The sequence below is a fragment of the Callionymus lyra genome, chromosome 11 (assembly GCF_982586985.1).
Source record: "Callionymus lyra chromosome 11, fCalLyr1.hap1.1, whole genome shotgun sequence".
NCBI classification, from domain to species: domain Eukaryota; kingdom Metazoa; phylum Chordata; class Actinopteri; order Syngnathiformes; family Callionymidae; genus Callionymus; species Callionymus lyra.
Window position 1 is genome coordinate 790,001 of NC_141828.1, and position 20,000 is coordinate 810,000.

Genomic DNA, 20,000 nt, shown 5'->3' on the forward strand with positions numbered 1-20,000 from the left:
TGCTGCTGATGTATTTCCTAATAAATGAAGATTTAAAGAGATCGTTTCCACTAATGTTGACTAATGTTGGATTGTTATCAGAGTAATCTGTTGAAGACAAAGAAGGTTTGTTCATTTTAATGTAGCGACTGGTGCGCTACATTAAAATGACGCACACAGTCTATTATCTACACAATATATTATTAACCCGGAGAACTTCCTGGTTAATATCGCTTGTTATTCTATAAACGCCACAAACAATCTTAAAATATAGACTCGTTTCATTTGTCGAGACTTCAATCCAAGAGGGACGTTACAGACGAGGAGGTATTTGGATGTTTTTAAGTGTCTTTTTGGACGAAGATAAAGACGAAGACAACTGAGCTCCAGTCGCTACATTAAAATGAACAAACATTTTTCTCTTTAACTCTTAAAAAAACAACTGATTACTCAAATAATAATCAACATTAGTTGATGAGGGAGAAAATGAGTGAATTTAGAATTTTGGCAGAACTTTCCCCTTTAAATGGACAAAGAAAATCAAGGGTCTTAAAGAAAGAGGGAAAGAAAGAAAGAAAGAAAGAAAGAAAGAAAGAAAGAAAGAAAGAAAGAAAGAAAGAAAGAAAGAAAGAAAGAAGGAAAGAAAGACAGAAAGACAAAAGAAAGAAAGAAAGAAAGAAAGAAAGGAGAAAAGAGAAAGAAAAAAGAGAGAAAGAAAGACAGAAAGACAGAAAGAAGGAAGGAGAAAGAAAGAAAGAAAGAAAGAAAGAAAGAAAGAAAGAAAGAAAGAAAGAAAGAAAGGAGAAAGAAAAAAGAAAAAAGAAAGAAAGGAGAAAAAAAAGAAACACAAAAAGAAAAGGAGGAAGAAAAAAGAAAAAAGAAAGAAGAAAGAAAGAAAGAAAGAAAGAAAGAAAGAAGAAAGAAAAAAGAAAAAATAAAGAAAGAAAGAAAGAAAGACAGAAAGAAAAGGAGAAAGAAAAAAGAAAGAAAGAAAGAAAGAAAGAAAGGAGAAAGAAAAAAGAAAGAAAGAAAGAAAGAAAGACAGAAAGAAAAGGAGAAAGAAAAAAGAAAAAAGAAAGAAAGACAAAAGAAAGAAAGAAAGAAAGAAAGAAAGAAAGAAAGAAAGAAAGAAAGGAGAAAAGAGAAAGAAAAAAGAGAGAAAGAAAGACAGAAAGAAGGAAGGAGAAAGAAAGAAAGAAAGAAAGAAAGAAAGAAAGAAAGAAAGAAAGAAAGAAAGAAAGAAAGGAGAAAGAAAAAAGAAAAAAGAAAGAAAGGAGAAAAAAAAGAAACACAGAAAGAAAAGGAGAAAGAAAAAAGAAAGAAGAAAGAAAGAAAGAAAGAAAGAAAGAAAGAAAGAAAGGAGAAAGAAAAAAGAAAAAATAAAGAAAGAAAGAAAGAAAGACAGAAAGAAAAGGAGAAAGAAAAAAGAAAGAAAGAAAGAAAGAAAGAAAGAAAGAAAGAAAGAAAGAAAGAAAGGAGAAAGAAAAAAGAAAGAAAGAAAGACAGAAAGAAAAGGAGAAAGAAAAAAGAAAAAAGAAAGAAAGAAAGAAAGAAAGAAAGAAAGAAAGAAAGAAAGAAAGAAAGAAAGAAAGAAAGAAAGAAAGAAAGAAAGAAAGAAAGGAGAAAGAAAAAAGAAAGAAAGAAAGAAAGAAAGAAAGACAGAAAGAAAAGGAGAAAGAAAAAAGAAAAAAGAAAAAAGAAAGAAAGAAAGAAAGAAAGAAAGAAAGAAAGAAAGAAAGAAAGAAAGAAAGAAAGAAAGAAAGAAAGAAAGAAAGAAAGAAAGAAAGAAAGAAAGAAAGAAAGGAAGAAAGAAAGAAAGAAAGAAGGAAATAAGTAGTTGGAGTAAGTTCACAATTCTTTTGGCGGCAAAAGTGAAATAGAGATTTTTGCATTGTTAGCACAGTTGCTAAGTAGCCATACATGTGCTAGTAGTTATCAGTGTCAAGCGACACTTTTAATTAATATATGTTATGCTACATTTTAAATTAAATATTTGCATGTTAGCAGGTGTTTAAAAAATCACAGGTTTACGATCTGTTGAATATTTAAATGTATTTAGCTTTATATTTAGCTTGATCTTTAGCATATTTACCGATGACACAGAAGGGTTTCCTGGCGAAGCGAAGGCGTCCCTGCCAGCCTCGGTAGCGACAGCAGCAGCCGGCGCTCCAGATCCTGATGATGTATTCCAGCCCGAACACCACGATCATCACGAACTCCTGAGCCAAGAGAGCCACGTTAGTGAGCAGCACAGAACCATACACTTGACTCACATCATCTGGGATTTTCTGTTTTTTCATCTGGATTTATACTTATTTTAATCCTTTTTTTCATCATTTTTCATTGAAATATGTTGTTATCTGCACCATCTGGATGAGGCACTTTAAATTTCGTTGTACTATGTGCAAAATATATTTTGATTCTTGTGTCTTAAAATTTAAGTTTTATTATCACTACGGTAATTGTGGGTTTTTTTAAATCTGGATTTATACTTATTTTAATCCTTTTTCTTTATCATTTTTCATTGAAATATGTCATAATCTGCACCGTCTGGATGAGGCACTTTAAATGTGCAATAACAATAAAGATATTCTGACTCTTGTGTCTTAAAATTGAAGTTTTATTATCACTGCGGTAATTGTGTTTTTATTAAAAGTACATTTTAAAATCGGGACCTTGGCAGAGGTATGCAGTCTCTCAGTGTATTTAGAAACCAAGAATCAAGGTGAAAAAATCATGAAAAATGAAATAAAACTTTTTGGATTTTATATTAGATTCTTGTTCTTATTTTATTTTTATTTTATTTTTTATGAATAATGGCTGTATTGCTGTGGCTAATTGGAAAAAAACAATTCAATAAAGTTCTACCTAACCTAACCTAACCTAACCCAACCTAACCTAACCTAAACTAACCTAACCTAACCTAACCTAACCTAACCTAAACTAACCTATTATTTTCTGCTGTCAAGAGATTGTTTTATTACTGAAATCTGGGCGAACGAAAGGTTACTAGAGTCCATTATGATTATGTAATAATGGCTTCACCCCTCCTTCGGGCCGGCTGTGATCACGACCAGCTTTGTTTATACAACGAGTTCCCTGGAGGTGGAGACGATTGTTGACGCGCGGTGACAACCCTCCACGCTTGACCAATCACAGCAGAGTGGGCGTGGTCAACAAGATTTCATCTCCATATCTATGTGAAACTGTTTTAATTGGTTCATTAATACAGCTGTACGCGGCGCGACTATGTATCAGAGGATAGTCATTTATTTTTTGATGAGAACCACAGACTTTAAGTCAGAGATGCAACACATATCAAGATGTTACCAGGATCAGCAGGCAGTGAGACGAGAACTCCTGGTGAGCAGGAATGGTGGAGAAGACCGAGAGGACCAGACATCCGAACACCAGGATGAACCTGAAGATAAGAAAAACACAAAAACATGAATCATAATTTCAGGTTATGATTGACACCTCATTTGACCTGGCACGACCTCTTGAGAAACGAACCCACTCAGCACATGTTAGGAGGAGCCGTCGAACTAACCAAATTAAAATTCATAAGTTCTCAGAGGACATATGTTCTGGCTCGAAGCCTCCGCGGCCCCGAAGCTCATCTACAAGATGCCATCTGCCCGTCTTTCTTTTTTTTTTAAGGGAAAACATCAGCTATGTTTGATTTCTGCTGCTTCACACACACACACCGTTAATATTTAATGTCTCGCTTCTCGCTTTGTTGGTGTCGCTCGGCGTCCACCCTGGTGAGTTCGAATCCCTCATCTCGGGGCTCGGGAGGAAGATGAACCCCCAGAGCTGAGAGTGACGTGTTCTTTCCCGGAGCAGATCATGAAAGTATCTTTAAAATCACAGCAGGTTTCACAGGTACATGCGAACATGTCGAGCGTATTTTTCAACCTAATGTGTTCTTACACTAGCGGAGCAAGTAGAGCACAGACACCTGTAGAGTTTGGCCGAGATAAACAATTTAAAGTGCGTTGGTTTGGTTACATTTTGTGGTGATTCTTGAATAAATGTAATAAAAACGTCTTTAGCCCTATTTGCACAGGATAAGTATTACCCGGTGTTTTGTAAATGACCTCCTCTGCGTTATTTTAGGTGCATTTTTACTGACATTACATCGAGATACAGATGTAATAAGGTGCGTAATTACTGAAAGAGGAAGTTAGTGTAACCAAGTGTTCTTCGTTTAGAGAAAATAAAGTGGAAAACCATTAATTTTCTTTCGTTTCTCAGCTTGTGCAGACGCTCAACAGCGAGAGGCTGGAACTTAGTTTGTATCTGTGCAGCGCGCACGTCTTCTTTACTGTTGTCATGTGGAACACACCTCCCAACAACAACAACCTCGATCTACTTCCTTTTCAACCCCTTCAAAATAAAACGGCAGAAGTAAATATTTACACAATGGCGAGTGCCTAGAAGTCCATTACAGAAAGAAGGAAAGATAGAATGAAAGAGGGAAAGAAAGAAAGAAAGAAAGAAAGACAGACAGAAATAAAGAAGGAAATAAATAAGAAAGATAGAAAGATAGAAAGAAAGAAAGAAATAAAGAAGGAAAGAAAGAAAGACAGACAGAAATAAAGAAGGAAATAAATAAGAAAGATAGAAAGATAGAAAGATAGAAAGAAAGAAAGAAAGAAAGAAAGAAAGAAAGAAAGAAAGAAAGAAAGACAGAAAGAAAGAAAGAAAGAAAGAAAGAAAGAAAGAAAGAAAGAAAGAAAGAAAGAAAGAAAGAAAGACAGAAAGAAAGAAGAGACACAGTCTGTTACAGTTGTGTTACCGAGTGTATTCGTGCGATAAACAACGAGGCTGGAACTTAGTTTGTATCTGTGCAGCACGTCTTCTTTACTGTTGTCATGTGGAGCACACCCCCCAACAACAACAACCTCGATCTACTTCCTTTCAACCCCTTCAAAATAAAACCAACCGCAAGTAAATATTAACACAATGGCGAGTGCCTAGAAGTGCGATACAGTGGCATACATGCAGCATTTAGAATAACAAACACAGACATTCGGAGTCACACTGGACTAGTATTATCACCCGACTTCTGTGTTCAGTGAATTACAAAAGGTAATTTGCGGTGGAATTATTACATTAAAAATCACAGACATGGTGTATTGACATGGGATTAAAACTCAGACATTCTCCGTAATTATTACAAATTACCAGAGGTCTCCAGCTAATACTTATCCCGCGTGAATCGGACATTTGTCTGCAACTACTCGTAGAACAAAGCAGTGAATTGTACTTGTAATAATTATTTAATGACTTTTTCTCAGTTTCAATTAGCTGTTGGTATATATGGTTTTAAATCCGTTCCTGATCATTTTCCAATGACATCAGTATTTCATCATTTGTATTTTAATTTGCGGTGTAAAAAGTAATTAGCTTTATTAAATATTAGCATGTTAGCAGGTGCCTAAAGAGCTGTTTATAGCCACTTGTAGGAACTTTTAATCCAGATGATTTAATGTTCCTGTGAAAAGATGAATTCCTATTTTTTTCAAAAGATTTTTGAAGTTACAATAACACAAAGTGTTGCGTTCAGGTATGTTGTGATTCCTCAGGAGGAAGATAAAACTACAGAGCCAACGTGTAACGATTTCTTTCCCGGAAGAGATCATGAAAAAAATATCTCAATCTTTTCAAACGCAGCAGGTGTTAAAGGTACAAACATTTGCAAATGTGAGCAGTTTTCAAACAAGAATGTGCAAGATGTGAGGAGCAAGTAGAGCACAGACCACCTGTAGAGTTTGGCCGAGATAAACAATTTAAAGTGCGTTGGTTTGGTTCAAATATTGTGGCGATTCTTAAAAGACACGACCGATTCAATGCTCTTAATTTGAAAGTTTATTTCCTTCCTTCTAAATGGTGTTTTGGGAATTAAAAGTTCAGCGAGATCTCTCCACATTTAAGTTTAGCGCAGTGTCTTCCATGATTGGCTAGATTTACGCAAAAATTATAATTTATTATCATTTTAAAATAATATACTTTATTAAATGGGTAAATGTAAGCGTGAGAACGGCTCAAATTGTGTGAGAGTTACACTCAAACCGTGTCTAAACCATGATTAATATTGAATTACGATTAATCTCGATGAATCCAGTGTAACTGTGATGAATCGGATTTAATTGTGAGGTTACAGGTTGTCAGACGGGCAACAAAAGGCTTGAAAAAAATAGTATTATTGAAGTACAAGTATTATTGTAGAGTGCTGCAAAAATAAATAGGTTGTTCACGTTAATATTCCGAGCCTCGCTTCTCGCCATGTTCGGTCAAATGAGCAGCAGGACGTGACTTTCTTTCCACATTCACTAGAAAGAGTGAAAGTGAGAAAATTGATTCCGAGTCAAGGCGAGCACACGGGATCACGAGAGGTGATATTGATATTTAATAACAATATATTTGTGTGAATATGGAAGAGAATCCGTTTGTTTCTCTTCTCTCACAATCTTTCCATTGCAGCACAAACACGAGATACAAAACACAGAAGGTGGAAAATCGTTTGAAATGTCGTCGAGGAAAAGTGCATCAGATGTGCGGCAGCAACAACACAACTCCAGGAAACCTCTTTACAACCCGTCACTACGGCTCCTCTCGGACTCCACACTATCAACAAGTCGTGGATGTATATCTTCGGCTGGACGGAGATGCTATCGCTTCGTCTCCTCACCAACAGAGTGTTTACGCAGCATCCTACCTGCTGATGGCTACGATAAAACTGTTTGATCTCCACGCAACCATGAAAAACAAACCAAGATTAACATCGAAAGCACAAGGAAAGTTTTTTTTTAAAGTGTTGAATCACTGACGGAATCTTGTAACAAACACAATTAACCCACTGATCTGCTATTCACAGGCGTCGTGAATTAAACCTTCTATGTCCCACGGTTCATATTTAACCTTTTAACTAACAACAGGTTGATCAGTGTTTCATGAAACGGTTGATGAGGTTTCACGAAACACTTTCCTTTCTCGCAAATGCCACCAGACGACACCTTATAATGCCCAGTGATCTATGACACTGTATCATGAAACCTCACCTGCTGTTTAGAAAACAATCTCAATCCATGTGACGCTATTGTTGTTTAGCCATATGTTGAATGAAAATTCAATATTTTGACTTCCAGCGTTAATTTGTAATATTCTGCGTTCACCATTGCTGAACGAAACTTGTGCTGTGTCTCAAATCGCATACTTGCGTACTCAAAGTTAGTATTTTTTGTGCGTAAGTGCGTCTCAATCCTTAGTATGTAAATGTAGTGCTCCATACACACTAAATTGTTACTAAAACGCCCAAAAAACTGAGTATGGATCGATGGACACTTTCTACACTAAACAGCTCCATCTTAGTGACGTTGTAAACGGAAGTTACGTCATATATATATCTATATATATATATATCTATATATATATAGATATATATATATCTGTATATATATATATATATTCATATACAGGTGTATTTTCAGCAGCAGTAGGAGGATGACACGTCTTCGCTGCTGATACCAGCGTAAATATCTCACGAATATTTAGATTCTCATATTTTTTCTTTATTTCTTCTTCCAAATTTGCAAAATGTGCTGCCAGCAGGTGGCGATAGTGTTCCTACAGCTGGTTGAAATCATCAGTAAATAGTATTAGAAGAAGAAGCTGTTGCGTCATTTCCTGTTAGTGTGTAGCAGCAGAATATGATTTGAAATGACTATCTTTAGAGAATTTGCGTACTAGTTAGTATGTACACTATCCTGATGCATACTAACTTCTAGTGTACTAAGAGAATGCGAAGAGAGTATGCGATTTGAGACACAGCATTGGATGTGAGTGTGAAGGTTTCATTCATCAGGTCATGGTTATCCAAGAGGTTCAAAGGCGAGTCAACTGGACTGTGATGAGTTCTAGGAAGAGTTCAGTTCCTTCGGTTCCTGAAGAAGCTTTTCAGATGAGAAGTGAAACGTCTTCCTTGAACTCTACACAGTCCAGTTGACTCGCGTTCGAACCTCTTGGATAATTGGACGTGAGATACTATTTATTTTAGTTTGTCAAACCAGCGACGTCACAAAGGAATGTTCGCCTCCCGTTCATTGTAAATAAAAAATGTATTTCCTTTTCTCAGATAGAGCTTTTGAATTGTACCTGAAACTAACTAAAAACATTTAAATCATAATATTACACATTTCAAACATTTATATAAAAGTTGCTTTTACCAGCATTGAAGCAGCAATACTTATAAATTGTAATATTGTACCTGGCTCCCCCCAGAGTCACATCAATGTCACACTGTTGCCAAAGACACTGATGCTCTTTCCTGTTCCTCGTTTTAACTTCCTGGTAACTTTCAAACCAGTTTCATTGGTTCATATGAAAAAATCTTTAGCTGCTGTTGTCAGGCAGTTTGGTGTTTCACCTGGACTCTCCAGGAGGGTCGGCCAGAAATATAATACTTCCTGGGAAGTACTGACAGGTACATTACTCATATGTATTGCATATGATGTGTCATCAATGCACAGATTTCAACAGTGTAGTTCTGTCTGAAATCAAACTCTGCTGCTACACACTTACAGTGTAGTACTGTCTGAAATCAAACTCTGCTGCTACACACTTACAGTGTAGTTCTGTCTCAAATCAAACTCTGCTGCTACACACTTACAGTGTAGTACTGTCTCAAATCAAACTCTACTGCTACACACTAACAGGAAATGTCTCGACAGCTTCTTCTTCTACTACTTTTTAACACTGATTGTAACCAGCCGTTGAAACTCTATCACCGACACTTGACAACACTTTTCTCCAATAACAAGTTACTAAGTTGTGTTTCATTGTGTACTTACTGTTGTTGTGTAGTTTTGTGGTCAAATTAGTGTTTTCTCGACACATTTACGTCAGTATCTGCTCCAAAGACGCGTCGTCAGTGACGTAGCTTCAGTTTAGCTTCAGTTTAGCTTCAGTTTAGCATCAGTTAATCTTCAGTTTAGCTTCAGTTTAGCTTCAGTTTAGCGTCAGTTTAGCGTCAGTTTAGCTTCAGTTTAGCTTCAGTTTAGCTTCAGTTAATCTTCAGTTTAGCTTCAGTTTAGCTTCAGTTTTGCATCAGTTTAGCTTCAGTTTAGCTTCAGTTTAGCTTCAGTTTAGCTTCATCTACGTCACTAAGATGGAGGACGTTGAGGGTGGAATGTGTCCATCGATCCCGGTCAATTTTCTGGCCATTTGAGTGCACCAATTGAGTGTGCATAGTGCACTACATTTTCCCACACTGCCCAGTATTTAGGCACTTGTGTTATATTAAGTATAAGTGCAGAAGTGCGCGATTTGGGACACACCATCAGCAATGGTGACACGAACAGTTCCCATGATGCTTTGCCGCCCAGTCAACCAATCGCAGCTGACTTTTGACAAAGCAACAAACGTAAAATTTAAATACAGTATTGTAGCAACCAAACAGAGTAAGATAAACAAAAAAGTGTAGAAAAGGATCATGGGAGTTCACTGTTTTGTTTGCCCCGTACGTAAGGTGTGTGGTAATTATTAGGTAATGGGGTTGTGTTGAAGTGTATCTGCTCGTTGAATAAACCACTTTTTAACCGAGAGAACGATGACAATAACCTTTGCACTTCCTGCCTGCAGCTTCATACAATATATTTAAATACGTAATATCACAATGGGGGCCAAAGAGCATTCAGCCATTCACCTGCGACAGTTTGACTCTCTGGACATTTTCAAATCACACTTTTTCCAACTGGCTCATTCTCTGTATTATTTTAAATGTATTTTACTATGTATTTTTAATGTTTTTTTGAAAGGCGCCATCAAATAAAATGAATTTTTATTGTCATTAATACTGTGTGTAAAGCAGCGAGATCATGACATGACGAGAAACTACTGTAAATGACAATAAATTAGATGAAGTTGTTTCGAGTAGTAATTCAGGTAATTCAGTATCATCAACACTTGTCTTGTGATACACTTGTAGATATCCATATTTGGAGTACGACCCTGCTCTGGTCAGTATTCCTACCTAACCATTCAACTTGACTTCATGCCAAGGAACTGCTAGTCGCTGTAACCGTGTCGAGCTCAAGTGTCACCGATGATTTGAAGCTTTAAAAACAAACATCACGCGAACGCTTCACAACGTACATCCGTCTTGACAGTTTCCTGACTTCGCAGAGTCTCAACAATCGACTCAGAACCTTCGTTTGTTGACATTTCAATCCGAGAAACAGTGGAAAAGTCGGGAATTTTAAAATTCTAGGGATGGAGTCGGAGCCGCCTCATCAGGGCCGGTGGCGTGTTTGGAGCATCGCGAGCGGGAAGAAGTTCCGACTCTAGACGTCCGACGACCACAATGAACAGAAACAGAGAAACAGATAATAATGTTTGCGAGAGAAAGAAAACGTCCGGCCTGAAGCCAACTTTCCATGATGAACCCGGGAGGATGGTGCCGGGTGCGAGAGGAGTCGGAAAGATTTGTCTGTCCGTGTGCGTGTGTGTGTGTGTGTGTGTGTGTGTGTGTGTGTGTGTGTGTGTGTGTGTGTGTGTGTGTGTGTGTGTGTGTGTGTGTGTGTGTGTGTGTGTGTGTGTGTGTGTGTGTGTTCTCACTAACTAGACGCAGGCCGGTGAGCGAAGCCAACGGGGTTCATAAAGACACTGACACACACATGCGGTTCTGATCAGCAGAAATCTTTGACTCCTGTTCAGAGCTCTGTGTAGCAGATGTCAGTCAGTGAGGATCGAAGCAGAACACACACAAATTCAAAGCAACACGTCTGGGTCAGACACAGAGACAAGTTACACCTTTCAAGCATCGGAATAATCTGTTTGTGTTTGACCGGTTGATGATGAACACTCGTGGAGACGTCTGCTCCTTTTTTCTCGGACGATACGGAGGTAAGAACGGACGCCGTTGACCTCGTCCTGAACTCTCACACGTGGAACGATGGACCTAAAAGAAGAGCCGACCGTTGCTATGGAAATCTGCAGCATCGTAAATCTCCAACAGGAGGCGCTCTGTTATCTTTGGGGTCCGTCATCCCGTTAATTGACGTCCTACGATCCTACTCTCAACAACTCTTGTGGTCTCAAGACTTTTGTTTTTTCGTGCTGTCTTGGTCTTGGAGAATCTTGGTACCAGGTGCTCTCTTGGTCCCGCCCTGTCTCGGGCTGACAAGACACTCTCACAGGAAGACGTCTAAATCAGGGTTCAACATCGTATTTTCTGTGTCATTTGACATGATAGTACGCGATCTGGAAAATATGCGTTTTCCGGGAACATATGCACAGAGACATATTTTTACGGCAACTAGATTCAGACAAAAATATAGCGACATTCCAGGGAATTTTTTTGTTGGCCAACACGTCCATTTAAGTTCAGAGGAAAACATGTTGGAAGTCTGTGTTTGTTTCTGTCGATGAGCATTCATTCATTCATTCATTCATTCATTCATTCATTCATTCATTCATTCATTCATTCATTTTCTACCGCTTTATACCTTGGGGGGTTGCGGGGAGACGATGCCAGTTTTTATTGGGCAAGAGGCAGGGGACACCCTGGAAAGGACGTCAGTCTGTCTCAGGACACACAAAGACAGACAACCATTCACACACACACTCATACCTACAGACAATTTGCCCTCAAGTTCTCAATCAACCTCTGTATGTTTTAAGACTGTGGGAGGAAACCGGAGTGTCCAGAGTAAACAAACGCAACACAGGGAGAACATACTAACTCCACACAGAAAGGTCACGATCATAGTATAAAAAGTTTGTCACACACTTTACACTTTAAACATTCTTAAACTGCATTTACACGATACGAAGTGTGAACAAAGCAAAAACACAAACAAACGTTCACGTTTACGAGGGTTTTCACAAGTGACTAATTGATGAATAAACGCGAACCTTCAAGAGTTAGTCGAGATTAAAAATCACCACAACCGGTAATTTTAATGTCATTGTGTCTGTAATTATGTTTGAAATCCTTTAAATCTTTAACGGTGTTCTTTTACAGTTGACTATAACAACAAGTTTACGGCTCCAGTCGAGCTCCTCCAAGCAGCTTCGGCTCCTGCTGGAGAAGAACCAGCAGGTGTTGAGTGTGTTTGAACCAACGTTGTCTCGATCCGCGGCTCGCAGGTGAAAAGAACGAAGAGGAATTGTTTGTACTTCAGGCTTCACGTGGTGTTTTGTGACACTAAACGAAGAAGATCCCGGCACGGCTTGAATAAACCTCTTCTTTTTGAAGACGAGCGAGTGTTTTTACTGTAATTTCCATTCATGGAAAAAAAAGAGAATTTGTTTAGCTTTTCAATTATGGTGCATGTGGTTCGGTTTAATTGTGACTCAGATCAACTCCAGTGTCAGCGTTTGATGCCAACTCACTTCGGCGGGAAAACACCAACTATGCGACGATGAGGTTAATTATACGTAATAAAGTAGGTTAACACTCGCCGATTGTTTTATTTGTTAAGAGAATATTCCGGTATCGAGGCTTTAATTTGAGTCTTTTCAATGAAACGTGACTGAAAAACAACACGTTGGTCGACTTTGATCGGATTTATTGGTGATAGATATCTTTTTATTTCACCCTCAAACCTGATGATTAGATCATGTCGTTTGAAAGTAAGTGATGTGAACTCACTGCTCTCCACAGACCAACAGATGGTCCCAGACTGGTTTCACAAGAGTCTGCCGGTCCTGAGTGGGAGTTCGACACGTCAACGTATTGATCTGAGCTTAAGTGTGCGAGTGTGAGTGTGTGTCAATCATGTCAGCTGTTCTTCAATCAAACCAAACACCCTCACACACTGGAGACTCTCAGCTCCATCTGCTGAGGACACGTCGGGAAAATGTAGTTAAAACCTCTTGGATATTTACATGTAGTCATGCAACACACACACACACACACACACACACACACACACACACACACACACACACACACACACACACTCACACACACACACACACACACACACACACACACACACACACACACACACACACACACACACACACACACACACACACACACTCCTGTGTTGTTCTCAGTATTATCTTGATCTTTAAAGTGTATATACTTTTTTTGAGTATTGTTTTGTTTGTTTAAGTGCTTTGTGACCCTGGTCTGGAAAAGCGCTATATAAATAAATATAACTTACTTACTTACTTACTTACACACACACACACACACACACACATTATATATATTAATTTAATTAAATGAAATCCTCGTTGTTAGTCCATTTTAATGCATAAAATGCTCAAATTCAATCAGGAAAAATTGTAAACGTCGCTTCCATCTCGTTGTTTCACGCTTCAAACATCTTTCTTGATGCGACATTTTGGACTCAGAAGTTCTACGTGTCGACCAATCAAACGCCCGATGACCCCTTTACTCTTCTGTCGGACATTTCGCCTGTTGGCTAGCCTTGTCTGCATTATTTCCCTTTGCTTCCGGTGAAATTAGGAAAGGAGATCGACAAGTACATTTTCCTAAAGACGTAGAAAAAAGCCAAAGAAGTTTCAACTCTAATAAAATATCCTTTGAAAATGATGGGGTTTTTTTTGCTTAGAAAATCAGATCCGACTGGTCTGTGGACAGTTTTTTTCTATGTGTTTGCTATTCACACGGATGGGAAGCAGTAGAATCATGTATACACATGTATATATAAGAGACAACAATAACACGCATTCATAATCAAGTAAGACACACACGTGAACATTCATTCAAGTGAGTCTGTGAACGTCATGCCAGGAAGAAATCTATTGACATTCATGAACCTCACACACAAGCTCCAAGACAAATATTGCAAAGTGTAAATGGATGTGTTTACGTCGACACACACACATATAAACACAATGAAATACACTCACGCGCAACATTTAAACAACACAAATAAACAAACTTGAATATATTCTCATTCCTTTCTGTTGCTATTGCTGTGGTTTTTCTTTCATGTGTTTATTTTTCGTAACTCGGATTCCCCAAACACACACACACACAACACACACACACACACAACACACAACACACACACACCACACACACCACACACACACACAACACACTCAAGACACACATACATTTGAGCATCCTCAGACAGAAGTGTCACGCTCCAAGTTCTGCTCTTAATAAAGTGAGTCAGTCAAAATATTTGATATGAAAACTCAGTTAACTTTGTTTTCTGTCTCACAGTCGAAGACTCAACAGGCAGACGATCAGTTTTCAAAGTGAACCTCAGTGAGTCACACGAGCAGCAGATTGAACGTTGAATGATTAAGATTTGAATGAATACTTGGAAACCTTTGATATTTCAGTGTGGAGGCCTTGTTTGTGCAGGATAACAATCTTACACTGTCAGACTATGCTTCCCTAGGATTGCTATGGATGGTCTGATGAAGCTTCATGAAACAGGGTCATTATCTTCAGAGTCCACTAGATGGTAGTGATGTGTTGATGAAGCTTCATGAAACAGTGTCATTATCTTCAGAGTCCACTAGACCTTAGTGATGTGTTGATGAAGCTTCATGAAACAGTGTCATTATCTTCAGAGTCCACTAGATCTTAGTGATGTGTTGATGAAGCTTCATGAAACAGTGTCATTATCTTCAGAGTCCACTAGATCTTAGTGATGTGTTAATGAAGCTTCATGAAACAGTGTCATTATCTTCACAGTCCACTAGATGGTAGTGATGTGTTGATGAAGCTTCATGAAACAGTGTCATTATCTTCAGAGTCCACTAGATGGTAGTGATGTATTGATGAAGCTTCATGAAACGGTGTCATTATCTTCAGAGTCCACTAGATGGTAGTGATGTGTTGATGAAGCTTCATGAAACAGTGTCATTATCTTCAGAGTCCACTAGATGGTAGTGATGTGTTGATGAAGCTTCATAAAACAGTGTCATTATCTTCAGAGTCCACTAGATGGTAGTGATGTGTTGATGAAGCTTCATGAAACAGTGTCATTATCTTCAGAGTCCACTAGATGGTAGTGATGTGTTGATGAAGCTTCATGAAACAGTGTCATTATCTTCAGAGTCCACTAGATGGTAGTGATGTGTTCATGAAACTTCATGAAACAGTGTCATTATCTTCAGAGTCCACTAGATGGTAGTGATGTGTTGATGAAGCTTGATGAAACAGTGTCATTATCTTTAGAGTCCACTAGATGGTAGTGATGTGTTGATGAAGTTTCATGAAACAGTGTCATTATCTTCAGAGTCCACTAGATCTTAGTGATGTGTTGATGAAGCTTCATAAAACAGTGTCATTATCTTCAGAGTCCACTAGATCTTAGTGATGTGTTGATGAAGCTTCATGAAACAGTGTCATTATCTTCAGAGTGCACTAGATCTTAGTGATGTGTTGATGAAGCTTCATGAAACAGTGTCATTATCTTCAGAGTCCACTAGATGGTAGTGATGTGTTGATGAAGCTTCATGAAACGGTGTCATTATCTTCAGAGTCCACTAGATGGTAGTGATGTGTTGATGAAGCTTCATGAAACGGTGTCATTATCTTCAGAGTCCACTAGATGGCGTCTCTACACTATTTTCCTTTGTTTTGAACAACTGTTCTAATGAAACATCATTTTTAAATTGATGGCGCCACCTACTGACCTCTGAACAACATGACACTGTTTCATGAAGCTTCATCAACACATCACTAATGTTAACAAATGATTCATAAATTAATAAATTGAAATAGAACTGTCCATTAAACAGCTAAATCGTTTTAAAGTTTTACAGACAAAGGAGTCAAAAATCAAAGTCAGGAAAATAACATTAAATTGAGATTTTCTGGACTTCAGTCTTTGATTCCCTCTCGTATCTCCAGGCCTCTGGAGAGCGAGATGTAATGAAAGTGCAAGAAATGTCTCCTTCTCAGACTGACATCTGATTCACTGCTGATAGATTTCTAATCCAGGATTCCAAAAAAGCCCGTCTGAGTGGTTGCCACGGTGACGGCTATGTATAGCTGGACGTCACTTCAGATGCAATATTTTTTTACATCAGGTCAAGTTCGGACAAAGAGGAAGCAAAACAAGCACCGAACTGGACCAGAACCTGTGACTCCTCCTCAGATCGAGAACAACCATCACCTTCCACCGGGTGTTGATTCCAACAATTAGACGTTTAATCTGGAGGTCATCGTGTCCCGAGATGACATTCCAGGGAATGTCAGTCAAACTTTTTGTTGCTTCTAACCTTTCAAATGATGGTTCTTAACCGATCATCAGAATCATCTTCTGAGCAGCAGACGACACTGAAATACACCTTCGCCGTTGGAGACGATGGAAAGCCTCGGTCGAGCCAATCAGATGTTGAGAAACTGCTCTATTTTCTCAAGGCTAAAGTTCCAGGTCGGATCTCTCAGTGACCTCTGTGGGTGTCAGGGGTCACACAGGGTTTTCTTATAAATCATATAAATCTATACTCTCATCTTTTCTCTCACTGTTCCTTCCCTCACTCTTTTCTCCATCCACCCTCCCAGACGCTCACAGCAGGAGGCCGTCAACACTGAGTCTGGTTCTGTTTGAGGTTTCTGCCTCACCACTGTCAGGCTGTGATTCACTGATTGTTGATTCACTAGGATCTGTTTTTCTTTTCTCCAATATAGTCTTAGTTCAGCTGTGAAGTGTCTCGAGATAACTTTATGATAAGACACTTTAAGTAAAATTGAATATACAGTAAATCACAGTAAAAACAAGAGGAACGTTTAATATTTTCAGTCAAAATATCTCCTCAACCCTAATATAAGAGACATATTTTTAAATATTATACATGAAAAAAGGCAAATCCTGCTCCTCAAACAACAAAGAAAGCTTCTGGCCTTTAGAAAAGATATGAAAGAAATAATGAAAAAACAAACAGTTAAAAACTCATCCTTCTCACATGTTGTTCCAGTGATGAGCAGCAGATTAAACACAAGATAAAACACACAACACAAACACAACACTGTGTATTTTCCTTGATATACGATCAGCAGCTCGTGGACCAGCAACAGTCTTCACTCGGTGAGAGTTTCACTGATTCTTTAGTGAAAAGAAACTGACGACAGGTTAGGAGTAAATGAGAGTTTAATGAAAGACAAGAGCAGGAACGACAGAGTAACGACAACTCTCCACGTCAACACAAAAATACCAATATTTCCTCGTGAGATAAATGACAATTAAAAAGGTTTTTAAGAGAATAAAGCGAATAAACGACTTTTTGTTTTTCCATTCAAAAAGCGAAACCTGGCAGATCTGCAGGTTGACCGCGTGTGTGTGTGTGTGTGTGTGTGTGTGTGTTTGTGTGCGTCCGTACATGCGTGTGTTTCTCGGCTATGGTTTGATCTGGTGTTGGAGAGTGTAAAGAGATTTTCCATCCATTAGTGTGGCTGCTCTCCCAGACAAACACACACATTCTTGGTCTGCGAGTCAAAAGTCTGTCTGAGATCATGAGTTCGCTTCAGTAGATCCACTAATTATATTATCTTTTCCACAAATCACAAGTGCAGACCCACATGTTTGTGTTTGTCTGTGTGCGAGGAAAACAAAAACACTCGCTCACCTCCTCGTCACGCGGCAGGAGGATCACAGACGGTCGCACGACTCAAACCTTTTCTGCTTTCACTTTACAAATAGGAAGAAAAATCTATCAAAGCCATTTAAAGAGAGGAATTAAAGTAAAATAACATTTTAATACAGATTTTCTCATGTTAAAAAGTGAAAATTAAAAACTTAAATACATTTAAAAAAGCAGTAAGTATGAAGCTATTCTGCTTCTAAATCATTTAGTTCATATTCAGATAATGATTAAAGTAAAAGACTCAATTTGTGTGAGAAAATATCAATATTCAGTTCAAATTTAAAAAGAAAAAAAGTTTTAGTTTTTTTATCATAGGTGTTTTATGATTTACTCAATACAGTGTGTATAAAATGTTAATTTGTGTGTAGCTCTAGATGGCAGCAGTCATTATATCCTCCGCAGATAAAGGAAGAATGAAATCCTGTGAGATCCAAGCGATGACTGAGGACAAGAGGATACAGTGACTCTAGCAGCTTTTAAAGCTGATTTTGGACATATTTTGGTTTGAAAACAAATGAAAGCAGTTACGACTTTATCAAGATTCATGTGGTCTGTATATACTACAACACCAGAGTCAAGTACTGGACAATACTACACATATATACTTGTTACTACACTATCACAACACCAGAGTCAAGTACTGGACAATACTACACATATATACTTGTTACTACACTATCACAACACCAGAGTCAAGTACTGGACAATACTACACATATATAATTGTTACTTCACTATCACAACACCAGAGTCAAGTACTGGACAATACTACACATATTTACTTGTTACTACACTATCACAACACCAGAGTCAAGTACTGGACAATACTACACATATATACTTGTTACTACACTATCACAACACCAGAGTCAAGTACTGGACAATACTACACATATTTACTTGTTGCTACACTATCACAACACCAGAGTCAAGTACTGGACAATACTACACATATATACTTGTTACTACACTATCACAACACCAGAGTCAAGTACTGGACAATACTACACATATATCCTTGTTACTACACTATCACAACACCAGAGTCAAGTACTGGACAATACTACACATATATACTTGTTACTACACTATCACAACACCAGAGTCAAGTACTGGACAATACTACACATATATCCTTGTTACTACACTATCACAACACCAGAGTCAAGTACTGGACAATACTACACATATATACTTGTTACTACACTATCACAACACCAGAGTCAAGTACTGGACAATACTACACATATATACTTGTTACTACACTATCACAACACCAGAGTCAAGTACTGGACAATACTACACATATATCCTTGTTACTACACTATCACAACATCAGAGTCAAGTACTGGACAATACTACACATATATACTTGTTACTACACTATCACAACACCAGAGTCAAGTACTGGACAATACTACACATATATACTTGTTACTACACTATCACAACACCAGAGTCAAGTACTGGACAATACTACACATATATCCTTGTTACTACACTATCACAACATCAGAGTCAAGTACTCGACAATAATACACTATCACGCACCTGTATCGTGACACCTATTATATCTGATACACACTCCTACTCGTTTGCTTAAATATCTTTCACTCGTCATCCTTCAGCCACACAATCAATCAAGGTCTCAGTTCATATAAATCAGGATCATCGTCGTCTTGTGGTTCTTGGCACGAGTTGAACCTGAATGTCTTGTAAACAAAGTCGTTCATCCTCGACACGATCTTGTTTACTGGGCGTCTCGGTGTCTCTAGGCTACAGTCCAGGGAGGCCTCCAGGAGATCGGATGTCCGGACATGAACACACCTTCATATTTTTGGATCAGGGTCGAGTCCGACGGGTCAGAACTGTCCCAGTTCTAAAGATATCGAGTCAACAACCTAATTATTTTCTTGACAAGTGGATCAGGAATTGCAACTGGATCACTCCTTGAGGTCCACATGTCCCTGATCATCAAAGTGTTTCAATAGAATTAAGCTGGTAATGACTGATAACAGGTGGCGTGTGACGATCATGTTGTAATGAGGAGAAAATAACATTCAATTAAATAGTGGTTTTAACTCTTGCTGTCAGTGAGAAGACTTTTGTCCTTAAAGGGAAACTCATGTGGAACTCAACTCTCCTGACCCTCATGTAGTGAATGTTCTCCAAGATCCAGTAAGTTCTCATCACCATGTTTTACACTTTATTACTTGTTACTAGTTGCTCTGAAATCTGGACGAACGAGAGGTTACGAGAGTCCATTATGATGTAATAATGGCTTCACTCCTCCAGTTGTAATCACACCCTGCTTTGTTTATACAACGAGTCCTTGGAGGTAGAGACCATTGATGACGCGCAGTAACAAACCTCCATGCTTGACCAATCACAGAAGAGTGGGTGTGGTTATGGTCAACAAGATGTAA

The 20,000-nt window shown here is 38.3% G+C and overlaps 1 protein-coding gene across 1 annotated transcript in view; it reads right to left on the bottom strand.

Moving 5' to 3' along the window:
- The window catches only part of kcnq5a (potassium voltage-gated channel, KQT-like subfamily, member 5a), a 111,627-nt gene that overhangs the window by 33,260 nt on the left and 58,367 nt on the right, over positions 1–20,000 (bottom strand). Inside the window, exons 2-3 of the mRNA XM_087802329.1 lie at positions 3,310–3,400; positions 2,072–2,198 (exon numbers count right to left, since the gene is read on the bottom strand). Of these exons, the coding sequence (XP_087658455.1) occupies positions 2,072–2,198; positions 3,310–3,400 (218 nt within the window). The remainder of the gene's footprint in view (positions 1–2,071; positions 2,199–3,309; positions 3,401–20,000) is intronic.